This window comes from Sorex araneus, chromosome 5 (genome assembly GCF_027595985.1).
Source record: "Sorex araneus isolate mSorAra2 chromosome 5, mSorAra2.pri, whole genome shotgun sequence".
Classification (NCBI taxonomy): Eukaryota; Metazoa; Chordata; class Mammalia; order Eulipotyphla; family Soricidae; genus Sorex; species Sorex araneus.
In genome coordinates, this window is record NC_073306.1 from 85,628,098 (window position 1) to 85,640,346 (window position 12,249).

At 40.3% G+C, this 12,249-nt stretch overlaps 1 protein-coding gene across 20 annotated transcripts in view; it reads right to left on the reverse strand.

Moving 5' to 3' along the window:
* Positions 1–12,249, reverse strand: part of UBAP2L (ubiquitin associated protein 2 like) — a 54,700-nt gene that overhangs the window by 31,027 nt on the left and 11,424 nt on the right. For 9 of the 20 annotated variants that reach the window (XM_055137643.1, XM_055137636.1, XM_055137642.1 and 6 more), the window contains exons 5-11: positions 9,563–9,764; positions 9,073–9,168; positions 8,549–8,594; positions 6,976–7,088; positions 5,167–5,226; positions 3,222–3,274; positions 1,611–1,696 (exon numbers count right to left, since the gene is read on the reverse strand). In XM_055137643.1, the coding sequence (XP_054993618.1) occupies positions 1,611–1,696; positions 3,222–3,274; positions 5,167–5,226; positions 6,976–7,088; positions 8,549–8,594; positions 9,073–9,168; positions 9,563–9,764 (656 nt within the window). The remainder of the gene's footprint in view (positions 1–1,610; positions 1,697–3,221; positions 3,275–5,166; positions 5,227–6,975; positions 7,089–8,548; positions 8,595–9,072; positions 9,169–9,562; positions 9,765–12,249) is intronic. The other 11 variants (XM_055137650.1, XM_055137649.1, XM_055137648.1 and 8 more) reach the window with 3 other exon arrangements.

Sequence of the window (12,249 nt, forward strand, 5' to 3'; positions counted from 1 at the left end):
GACGACCATATGGGATACTGGGAATCGAACCCGGGTCGGCCCCATGCAAGGCACACGCCCTACCCACTGTACTATTGCTCCAGCCCCTATAATTCATGCTAGTGTTATTACCCAGAAACACCAAGAATCTAGTTAGAGGGTTGTAACTTCCGTTCCACCATAAAATCTCACCCATTACTTCCAGGAATCAATGACTTATCTATCATGCCTATGTAACAGTGCTTTAATATAAACTAAAACAATGCAATTCAGTGAGCCTGTAGGCCAATAAACAATGCGCCATGAGGACAACACAGAAGGCACAGAAACTCTGGACCTAACCCACATATTCCTTTTAAGATTCAAATATCCAGGGCTTGGGGGCTGGAGAGATAGCACAGCGGGTAGGGCGTTTGCCTTGCACGCGGCCGACCCGGGTTCAAATCCCAGCATCCCATATGGTCCCCTGAGCACGGCCAGGGGTAATTCCTGAGTGCAGAGCCAGGAGTAACCCCTGTGCATCGCCAGGTGTGACCCAAAAAGCAAAAAAAAAAAAAAAAAAAAAAAAAAAAAAAAAAAAAAAAAAACAAACAAAAAAAAAAAATATCCAGGGCTGGAGAACAAGCTTTGCATGCATAAGCCCAGGATTTGATACCTGGCACAAGTTCTCCTAAGCACTGTCAGGAATGACAGAGCCCTCCCCAAAAGAGTAAAAAGACATAATATAAAAATAAATTAAAAGAAAAATCTAGTAATAATAAATTCCAGATAACTTACCTTTTGTATGCATTTCTTACATATGATTGTTCTAGATATTACAATATAACAATAAAAGTACAATTTCCCAGACTTCAGTGGATTATTCTACAAATTTATCAAACCTGAGAACTTCCAGATTTGTTTTTTTTTTTTGGTTTTTGGGTCACACCTGGCGATGCACAGGGGCTACTCCTGGCTCTGCACTAAGGAATTACTCCTGGCGGTGCTCAGGGGACCATATGGGACGCTGGGATTGGAACCCGGGTCGGCCGCATGCAAGGCAAACGCCCTACCCGCTATGCTATCACTCCAGCCCCCCCCCTTTTTTTTTTGGGAGAACTTCCAGATTTGTAGTTTTGCAGAAGAAGGCAGACTTAGTACCCATTTTCTCTGAAGTAGGGGCAGTATTGTGGGAATGAGCAGTCAATTTAGGTGTATATGACATTCGCCGAAAGTTAAGATAAGCAATGTCATGCTAGGTTTTAATCAGTGATGAACTTGACAAGGTGTAATTAAAGGGACAGAATTTGGGCACAGAACCAAAGACACTGTACTTTTTGTATTATAAGCTCTAGCGGTGCTCAACACCCGGCTCTGCACTCAGGGATCACCCCAGACAGGCTTGGAGGACCACATGGGTGCCAAGAATCAAACTGGGTTAGGTACATGCAAGGTAAATAAATACCTTACTGTCTGTACAATCTCTCTGGCCCCAGAACCAGTATCACCTCTTATAAACCTATCAATCTATTATTATTTGGTTATCATTATTATAACATCATAGGACCTTTGAAAGTCTAGTGCCATTTCATAATAGCTATCTCAGCTGATCCTTTTGGGAAAGATACTAAATTTTACCACAACACACTTGCCTCTGACCAGCAGTGATTGTCACGTTCTCCGCAGGCAGAGGCACTGAAGACACATTAGAGGCAGTGAAGATCTTGGTCTCAGAAAGCTGGAAAACAGAGTGGTTAGTCACTCCTGGTGTTAGGTGTGCTACCAATCAGAAACCTGATATAGGTAAGGGGAATTCAAACTCAAGAAAGGAAGGAAACTCTGAGAAGAGAGAACTACCCTGAGGAATCCTATATGGATTAATCATCAAAAGCCCTTTCGGTATGATTCAATGGTTTGAGCAAAGAGAGGGGGAGATCAAGGAACACAGTAAAATTCAGGAGTCATGTCATATATGCAAGGAGGTTAATATTCATGCCAGACAGCAAGAGAAGGAAAAAACTCCTTTGTATTTTCCCACTACAGCTCCCAACTCTCACCTCTACTGAAACCATATTTTATCTTTCACTATTCCCCTCAAAGAAAAGATCACAATCATGAAGAAAAAAAATTAAATTTTAGCTTTAGAGCAGAAAAGACCCAAGAACCAGTGAGATGGTCTTGCAAAGACAGTTTTAATTATGTGCAATTTTTTCCTTAATACTGACTTTATTACATCTATTCTCTTCATTATAAGACACCAAAAATAGACAAACAATTGTAGGGAATAAATTGGTACACAAGTCAAACTAATGTGTTTTTTTTTTTTACATTTTCACTTTTTGATTAAAATCTTTTAGAAACAGGGAATCCAATCCCAACAAATGCATCAGAAAGTAGCACACAAGCCAAATCTTAAGACAGTATTCACAAGGCAGTCTAGTTTAGTTACAGTTGAAAACAATCACCCACTGGTGATGCATCTCTAAGTTTAAATATTTAGGCCTGACAATGAAAACACTTTTGACAGATCAATTCCTCTGGTCATAAAAGCTGTCTTGCCTGAACAAGTATAAGAAAGGAACTTGAAATGTTACAATGGTGGTTCATCCATCGTCAATAATCATAATTCTCAACAAAAGCTTGACTGGGACAGAAATCTTTTACGCAGAGTGAATTCAGAGCACCTGTTTATTATGTTCCTGTCTAAGAGATGTCAAACTGAAAGAAAGCAAATTCTACAAATTCATCTAATTAAAATGCAGGTCTTCAAATAAAAAGTTCCAGAGCCAACCAGGATTGTAAACTTTAGGACTTGCTACTGTAACTCTGAATTTGTATCAACCTCTAGACCAATTACAGGACCATGCACTGATATTTAAATAGCAATCAATTAACTAAAACTTGTTCCAAGTAGAGTCCTGTGCTATCATCATTTACTACTTGGTGTACTACCTGCCTAATTCCATTTCTGGTGTTCTACCCAACCACCATCTCTTCCTGGGATAAATCGGACAATCAGATATTGGACTTACACAAGTGCACTTGCCCTTTCCATAGTCTGGTTCCACAGAGTCCTGTTCATGCCCAGTCTCCTTCATATAACATAGTGAAATGTTCTGGCTCAGAACACTATTTTGGATGTAAAAGTTTTGGGTCAGAAACTTAGGGATGAATTTTGAGGGGTAGAAACATATCCATTTTCTATCCCTAAACACCACTTAGGGATAGAAGGCACTAACAAGGAATGACCTGAGAATACCTACATCTTCATTCCAATCCTCAGTTCCCCACTCCTCTGTTGCAGTCCTCCATGCACCTGGGAATAAAGGAAAAATAGAAGGTAATTTTAACTGCCAGTACAAAGTACATGCAGAAGACACTAAAGTATTAATACATCTGGCAACCAAAAGTGTGACCAAAATTTAGTAAGCAGAAGGATCTCTTGGGAGTCAGGAGAAGGAAAACTACCTTAGAGCGCTAGGATTTTAAAAAGACTTCACAGATAGTTTGTGTATGCTACATAGTTCTAACACAAAAGAGCAAAGAAGCAAGAAAATGTGAGACCCCAACCAACAAACTCAAAGCTGTACACAACTTTTTAAGGCTGTGAATCCTGATTTAGTGGCCAATTCAGTGAACTAGCAGCAGCAAATTTAAGCCAGAACATGCAGACTACACCATGTATTTGTTTAAGACAAGCAGTCTAAAAGAAAGATGGCAGCAGTGATACAATGATCATTATGAGAAAGTAAAAGAGAAGTGACAAGACTGAAACTCAAATTGAGAGCACAGACAATGATCTGCTATTGAAACTAAAAAATGTATACCTTTTAAGTATCTTACTGGTTTACCTATAAGAATATCCCCTGTAGATCAGCTATTTGCAGAAAATAGTGGATGAGACAAAAAAAAAAAAAATCAAGTGTGTGTGATACTTACTTTCTTAAACTTAAATAATATCCAATATGAAAGAAATCTAAATGCTGGGGCTGGAGTGATAGCACAGCGGGGAGGGCATTTGCCTTGCATGCGGCTGACCCAGGCTCGATTCCCAGCATCCCATATGGTCACCTGAGCAACTCCAGGGGTAATTCCTGAGTGCAGAGCCAGGAATGACCCCTGTGCATTGCCTGGTGTGACCCAAAAAGAAAAAAAGAAAGAAAGAAATCTAAATGCCAAGGTCATGGTAGATAGGTGTACACTCTTCTCATGAAAAAAAAAAATAATTGGAAGATAACTTCTGTAATATATCCATAAACATTCAATCTTCCACATTCCCCTTATTTTGCTTCATGCATAGATGTTCCTAGAAAGGGAAACTGTCCATCCTTACAGAATTTAGAAAGTTTGTATGAGACCCTGGATTTTCTCTTAAACCCAAGAATCACGGTAAAAATTAAGAGCCTATCTACAGAAAACAAGAGTACTGCTTCTTCTCTAGAACAGTTATACTAAATAATTCTTAAGGCCTTCTCTTTAAAGAATTTCTAGTAATAAAAACCTACCTATGTATTTTTCATTGTCTGTGATAATCTTTTAACATTTAATAATAAAATATTTTACTTTCTAAAAAAAGTTCATTGCAACGACTTCCCCAGACTATGTTTACAATATAGCAGAAAAATTGCAAACCACTTAATGACATTTTTCTTTCAAATCAAATATTAAGTCTAATCTTAGCCTACTCATGTTGGAAACCAATCTTCCCCTCTCCAATGATAATGTTCTTCCCCATGGATATGTATCCTATTCCGATATTTAGGAACTGAGTATATGAGAGAATACACACAATCCTAAAGTTTGATTGAAGTGTCCTTAGAAGTTGTCTAATCTAGACTCTTGACGTAAGAATTTCTTTCTGCATTCTGATGACTGCAATTGGGATGGAAAGAATGCAGGAACCTTGATATGATTATGGCTATATAAGAGTAGGAAGCAGGCAGGACTAACATTGAGGAAGCATTAAGGAATACAGACTGAAAGTACTCTGAACAGTATCAGGGTTTCCTACTAATAGCAGAAAGCGGAGTCCAATGTTAATATCCAGTAAGTGAACACAGTTTTAAAGAAGAAAAACACAGGCATAGAAAAGAAAAAGGCACAAAGAGGAAAAAGCATGAAGACAAAAATGACATATCCACAGATATTTCAGTTCATAAAAATCTATAAAAAATATCCGGGGCAGTTAGGCGCCTGGATGTATCATACCAGGAGCAGTCTCAAATTTTCGGGGATAATTTGACCCCTCAACCCCAATGAAATCAAGTCCTGAAACAAAAAAAAAAGAAAAGAAAAAACAACCAGTGAAATTTTGCTTGTGAATGAGAATGTTTGCCCCCAATACACAATTCCCACTGTACCTGTGGATATTTTAAGGGTAGGCTTGAATTTCTTTTTAAATTAAAAAGGGAACTTGAAGGTCACTATCATGAAAACACAAAAAGAGATCATGCATGAAGGTAAGTTTATATTGTGAAATTAACAATGATGGGAATGCATGAAGCTCTACCCAACACGTTTTGCACTAAAATACGACAACAGCAGCATCATATAAACTCCTTCGGTCACATATCACAAATTTGTGATTCCAATCTCCCAAATTTTCTAATCTCTGCTTGTTAGAAACTCCTTCCCTGTCTTTCCAACCAAACTCTTGAAAATAGCAAAGACTTGCAGTTTAGAAATGGGAGGACACTGTGGATTTCTACCTGTAACTAAAAACAATTCCCGTAACTTCTAACATCCTTTGTCAATAAAAAGCAAAAAATGAAAAACTAAAAGCCTCAAAGTACTACCTTTTATTAGTAGAAGTCATCAAGAGATAAAGAGTCATTATAATGGCTCTAAAGTAAAAGTTTAAATAGAAAAAAGCATTTCACGGCCAAATGGTTAAGGGACTACAAGTGATTTATCTAGTGAATAAGTCAACTGTAGCCTCCACCAATAGGGAATTCTGTATTCAAAATGAGTTTGTAAGTGTGTGAGGTTAAGGTTCAATGGCATGCTTTCCTTGGTTTCAATCCCTATCAAGCAAACATGTAAGAACTGAGGTGTGCAGTATCTTGTGGGAAACAGACTCAAGAAATTGTTTGTGGCTAAGACCTTAGAAAGACACAGAGATAGATTACTGATGGTCTTTGTAAGGTAGCAAGACAAATGCAAATAGGGAAGGAGTCAAGGAGCCTACTTCATGCTCTACTATTAACTCACCCCCCACACACACACCTAAAGGGTTAAAAAGAAAAAAAAAAAAAGCTTCAGGCTCTCCATGTACTGACTACCAGAAAAAGTAACTGATTGGGAATGAGTATTCTAAAACCTAGAGGCTAAAAACTATCTTTTCTCTCAAACATATGTTGCCATATATTTCAATCCAACATATATATCCTTAAATATATGGAACCTATCCAGGACACAAAAAAGTCAGCTAACAAAACAATCTTATTTAAATCTTGTAATACTCTATTCCACCCAAAAGACTGTCCAAAGAGTTTAAAAAAAAAAAGTAGAGATTTTCTTCCTACTTACACTGAGATTTCTGAAAAATGAAGGAGAGATGAAACTGATAACCGTATTTCTATACCAGAAAATAGTAAACCAAGCAACAGCTTACCTAACTCATTTTGACTATCTTCTCAAAAGGCAAAGCTAGCTAACAAAAACAAGGTTATATAAAGGGAGCAACTGGCAACCACAGGGCATAACAGAAAGGGAGCTTTTAGTGTCAAACAATTTTGACTTATGATACTAACAAATTTGATAACCTCGGTGTTTTATCCTCTGAAAAGTGACATTAAAAATCTCTTTCACAAAATAGTGAGGAAGATTAGATTGAAATAGCAAATATACCAAACCCATAGACACATAGTAGATAAGCAGAATACACAGTACTTCCATTGAAATCTCTCTCCTTTTTCTATATCCCAAAATGATTCATTCTCCATCTTTCTGGTTACTATAACCTTAAAAAAAAAAATCATCTCCCTTAGTCCCCAGAGGAAAGAAACAATCACTCACTCGTTCCATCATCTGGTTCGAAGTGGCCAGTGTTATTCCATGTATTGCCACTACTGTTGCCATAGTTATCATCAGTATTGGTTGGTTCTGCATAATCAGCTGGGTTAAAGGTTCTGGGGGGGGAAAAAGGCTTAAAAGAGTCTGACTTCGAAACAGTACCAACAAAGTGAAGAGGGCAATTAGAAATAACTCTTTGCGAGTACAATCTATTGGGGGGTGGGCTTATTCAAGTCTATAATCCTATATATTCTGTATCCTTTTATTATCAATCTGAAATGTTATGCTGTAATCTAAATTTACAACCATTATTCATTTTGGGTTATCAATAACCACAATAAAAACAGAAAGCAGGGGCTGGAGTGATAGCACAGTGGGTAGGGCGCTTGCCTTGCACGTGGCCGACCTGGGTTTGATTCCCAGCATCCCATATGGTCCTCTGAGCACCGCCAGGAGTAATTCCTGAGTGCAGAGCCAAAAGTAACCCCTGTGCATTGCCTGGAGTGACCCCAAAAGCAAAAAAATCACAAAACCAAAACCAGAAAAGTACATGGGTCAAAGAGACATTAAGTTAAGACCATCTGCCTTGTATTTGGCCAACCCAGTTCATTCCTGGCACCATATGATCCTGAGTATCACTAGGGAGCATACCCCAAGGACCCAAGTCCCCTCCCCAAATAGTTAGTATATGTGATCAAATAAAGTCAGAGATGATAATACATTTATCATCACTAAGGTAAAATTTATAACTAAAATACAAGCCTTACACAGCTGACCCCAGTTCAACCCCCAGCACCACATACAGTGATCCCTGAGCATAGAGTCAGGATAGTTGCTGAGCAAAGCTGGGTGTGACCTAAAATCAAAATCAACACAAAAATATACTTAAGGATACCCAAGAGATAGCTCAGGTGTTAAGACCTTTGCCTTGCAGTAATCCCTTAGTACAGAGCCAGAACTAACCCACACAAGTGGGTGTGGGCTCAAATTACAAAGAAGTCCTAGTCTATACTGTATCACTGCCATCCCGTTGTTCATGGATTTACTCGAGCGCCATCAGTAACATCTCCATTTGTCTCAACCCTGAGATTTTAACAGCTTCTCCTTACTCGTCTTTCCCAACGATTGGAGGCTCTTTTCAGGGTTTGAGAATGTCATTGTTACTATATTTGGCATATCGAATACACTACGGGGAGTTTGCTAGGCTCTTTCATACCTAGTCTATACATCTTACTAAATAGTCTAGAGACCTTTCTTTTATTTTATTTTTTATTTTTTTGGTTTTTGGGTCACACCCGGCGATGCACAGGGGTTACTCCTGGCTCTTCACTCAGGAATTACCCCTGGAGTTGCTCAGGGGACCATATGGGATGCTGGGATTAGAACCCGGGTTGGCCACGTGCAAGGCAAACGCCCTACCCGCTGTGCTATCGCTCCAGCCCCCTAGAGACCTTTCTGGTCAAGAAAAAAAGAAAAAGAAAAAAAAGAAGAAAGACTTAAGACCGCCTATTTTCAGGATTATCAGATACTAGACATTTCAACCTCAAAGACTAACATTAGATCAATAAAAACTTACCCCATTCCTTGAGCAGAAAACCTTCCCCCTCGCCTCCCAGAGCCACCTAAAGAGAAAAGGTGAGGGAAAGAGTTTCATATCTTCTTTTAGAGGACATAAAACCACCTTAACAATTAAAAGTTATGGAACAGAAAATCTTTATAATGCCACTGATATGGCCAAGACCACGGCTCAGCAGTAAAACAATTATGTGAGACCTGTGGTTCAATTCCCAGTACCACAAAAATATAGGTTAGATGATGTGATGAGCAGATATTCTTTTACCCCATAGCACATCAGTTAATAAAATGACAGTTTAATTATTAGTATAAGATTTCTCGTCTGATATCAAACTGCTGGGTGCTCAAGCAAATACAGTAATAGCAATAATAAAGACCAGATAAATTATCAACATTCTTTCTTGGTCCCCATTGAGCAACTTCTTGTATTTTCAAGACACCTCAACAATCAAGGTACGCAATTATATTGGTTTCAGGTAAACCCCTAGAAACTAAGGAGTACCATAATCCAACAAAACTAATTACCTCTGCCTCGGCCACGACCTCTTCTGCCTCTTTCTGTGCCTCTTCCAGAAGGTCCTCCACTCTTGGTTCCATCTAATCCATTTTCCTGACCCCGAACTGAAATATAAAACACCAACAAACAGAAAAAACCAGATGGCCAAAGTAGCAATAAAACATGCAAAAAATGTTATGTTATAAGTGGCAGGGGAGACAAGAAAAAATGAGCTACAAAAAGGGGACAGAATGGTTACATGGAGAATGATGATAAACCACAACAGGGAGCTACTAAAGTCAGATAACTTTAAAAATGGGTATTCATAAATGGGTACTTGATTACTCAATATAGAGCAATTTCATAACAAACTGGTGGTTTCTGCTAAAAAATGCTAACTGTAAGAGATGTCAATGTCTCAGAATAAATGCTGGTGAAATAACTAAGAGGGTGATATAATGGTTAATAGATGCAGTTAAGCAGGGCCCTACACATCCCTGAAATCCAGACATTACTGACCCACAGCTGGTTTTGTTAAAGCCCCATGCATACACTCTCGTCCACGGCTGGCACCTCTCCCCCGTCTTGGTGGCCCACCACGTCGCCGGCTATAGTCTCTGTCCCGATCTCGATTTTCTTTGCCTTCTTCGTTGGATTCCGTCTGACCACCATCCTTCTGTCCTGAGACTCCCTTTTTCTTCCCGACCATTTCCCAGGAATGCTACAGAACGGCAAACAGTCATGTCTAGTCAATATGGTTTGCTACCAGAAAATTGGAAGAGCTAAGACAAATGATAATCATCCTCCCCTAAGCACTGATGCCAAGACATTTCTAGTTACTTATGATTTTAGTTTTTATTTGCAGGGGGAGGGGGTGGCCAGCCAACCCAACAGAGCTCAGGGCACCATATTAGGTTCGAGAGATCTGGGTCAGCTACATGCAAGGAAAGTATCCTACCCACTGTACCATTCCTCCAAACCCTACGCTACTTGTGTTTAGAGTATAGGCAAAAAAATCTCCAAAGTTTAAACCTATTTAAAACTAAGTTCTTTCTGCAGGGTAGCTGCTTACATACAAAATATTGCAAAGATCATTTCCGAAAAGATTTAAAAATCTCTTGGGGCTGGAGTGATAGCACAGCGGGTTGGGCGTTTGCCTTGCACGCGGCCAACCCGAGTTCGAATCTCAGCATCCCATATGGTCCCCCCAAGCACCGCCAGGAGTAATTCCTGAGTGCATGAGCCAGGAGTGACCCAAAAAGGAAAAAAAAAAAAAAAAAGATTTTAAAATCTCTATACACTTCAGGGGCCAGAACGATAGCACAGTGGGTAGGGCGTTTGACTTACACGCGGCCGACCCGGGTTCGATCCCCGGCATCCCATATGGTCCCCCAAGCACTACCAGGAGTGATTCTTGAGTGCAAAGCTAGGAATAACCCCTGAGCATCGCTGGGTGTGACCCCAAAAAAAGAAAAAAATCTCTATACACTTCAATCATTTGTGTTTTAGTACAAGGATCTCATACGGTCCCGGATGACTTTATTTTTGCTCTCTCAGGGATCAAAATCAGGGCAATACTCTACCACTGAGTCATATCCCTAGCTCTGATCACCATTTATCAATTGTGATTCCTCAGCTACAAGGACCTCCCTTTGCATTCAGTGACTTCCAACTTTTTAATGGTTTTATTCACAACAAATAAAAAAAAGGAAAATAAGTTTGCAAAAGTTAATTTTCACTTCTCTATTTTTTTCTTTTGGTTTCTGGGTCACACCCAACTAGGCTCAGGGCTTACTCTTGGCTCACTCCCGGTAGTGCAGGGGTACCATATAGGGGGGTATTGAGGTCAAACATGTGTCAGCTGCATGCAAGGCAAGTGCCCTAACTGCTGTACTAACTGGCCTCTTTCACTTAACCATGAGGCATACTCTCTAGACAAGCAACCTTTAGTTTAAGAGGAAATAACCAGTACCAACAGACTGACACAGAACTCATTTATTTTGGTTTGTGGACCAAACCTGGCATGCCTTGAATGCTGCAGTGTCAGGGATCAAACCTAAGGCTTCTGGCCTGAAAGACAAGCTCTGCATATATACTCAGCCTACCTAAATGATGCCTCCAGTTCTCAAATTCCTTTAAGATCAAATGGGCCAAGATGATCAAGATAGATCAATGGGCTACAGCATATTCTCTGCACTCAGCAGTCCAGGGATCAAATGCTGGCATTACATGGCCCCCACCAGTCCCCCAAGTACCATGTCTAGAATGGCCCAAGTACCATGCATTAGGTATGGCTCTAAAACCTAATCCAGGGGCTGGAGTGATAGCACATGGGGTAAGGCGTTTGTCTTGTATGTGGCCAACCCGGGTTCGATTCCCAGCATCCCATATGGTCCCCCAAGTACCTCCAGGGGTAACTCCTGAGTGCATGAGCCAGGAGTAACCCCTGTGCATTGCCTAGTGTGACCCAAAAAGAAAAAAACAAAACCTAATTCGGTCATAAATAGTGAAGGTCAAATAGGAGCCAGAGCAACAGTACAGTAGCAGATAAGAGGATTCTCCTGCATGCAGCAGACCTGGGTTCTATCCCCAGCATCCTATATGGTCTCGAGCCCACCAGGATTGATTCTTTTTTTTTTTTTTGGTTTTGGGTCACACCTGGCGATGTACAGGGGTTACTCCTGGCTCTGCACTCAGGAATTACTCCTGGCGGTGCTCAGGGGACCATATGGGATGCTGGGATTTGAACCCGGGTCGGCCGCATGCAAGGCAAACGCCCTACCCGCTATGCTATCACTCCAGCCCCCCAGGATTGATTCTAGAGCATAGAGCCAGGACTGAGCCTTGAGCACCACCAGGTGTAGCCCAAAACAAACACAAAAAGCACACTAGTATTTTGGAAGGCACAGCGTTCCAAATGCTGTTTCAAGGAAGTATTCCACTGCAAGTAGCAAGTGTGGTAATTTTTTTTTTTTTGGGGGGGGAGGACTGGGGTTTTGTTCCACACCTGTCTAAGAGCTTACTCCTGGCGTGTTCAGGGGACCTTATATGGTACCAAGGATTGAACCAAGGTTGGCACATTCAGGCAAGATTCTCAATTACCCTGTGAAATCTCTCTGCCCCCCTCCAACGGCAAGGTTTTATGGGTTCTTTTTGTTGTTTTTTTTTTTTCCTTTGCTTTTTAAGTCACACCCAGCAATGCTTGG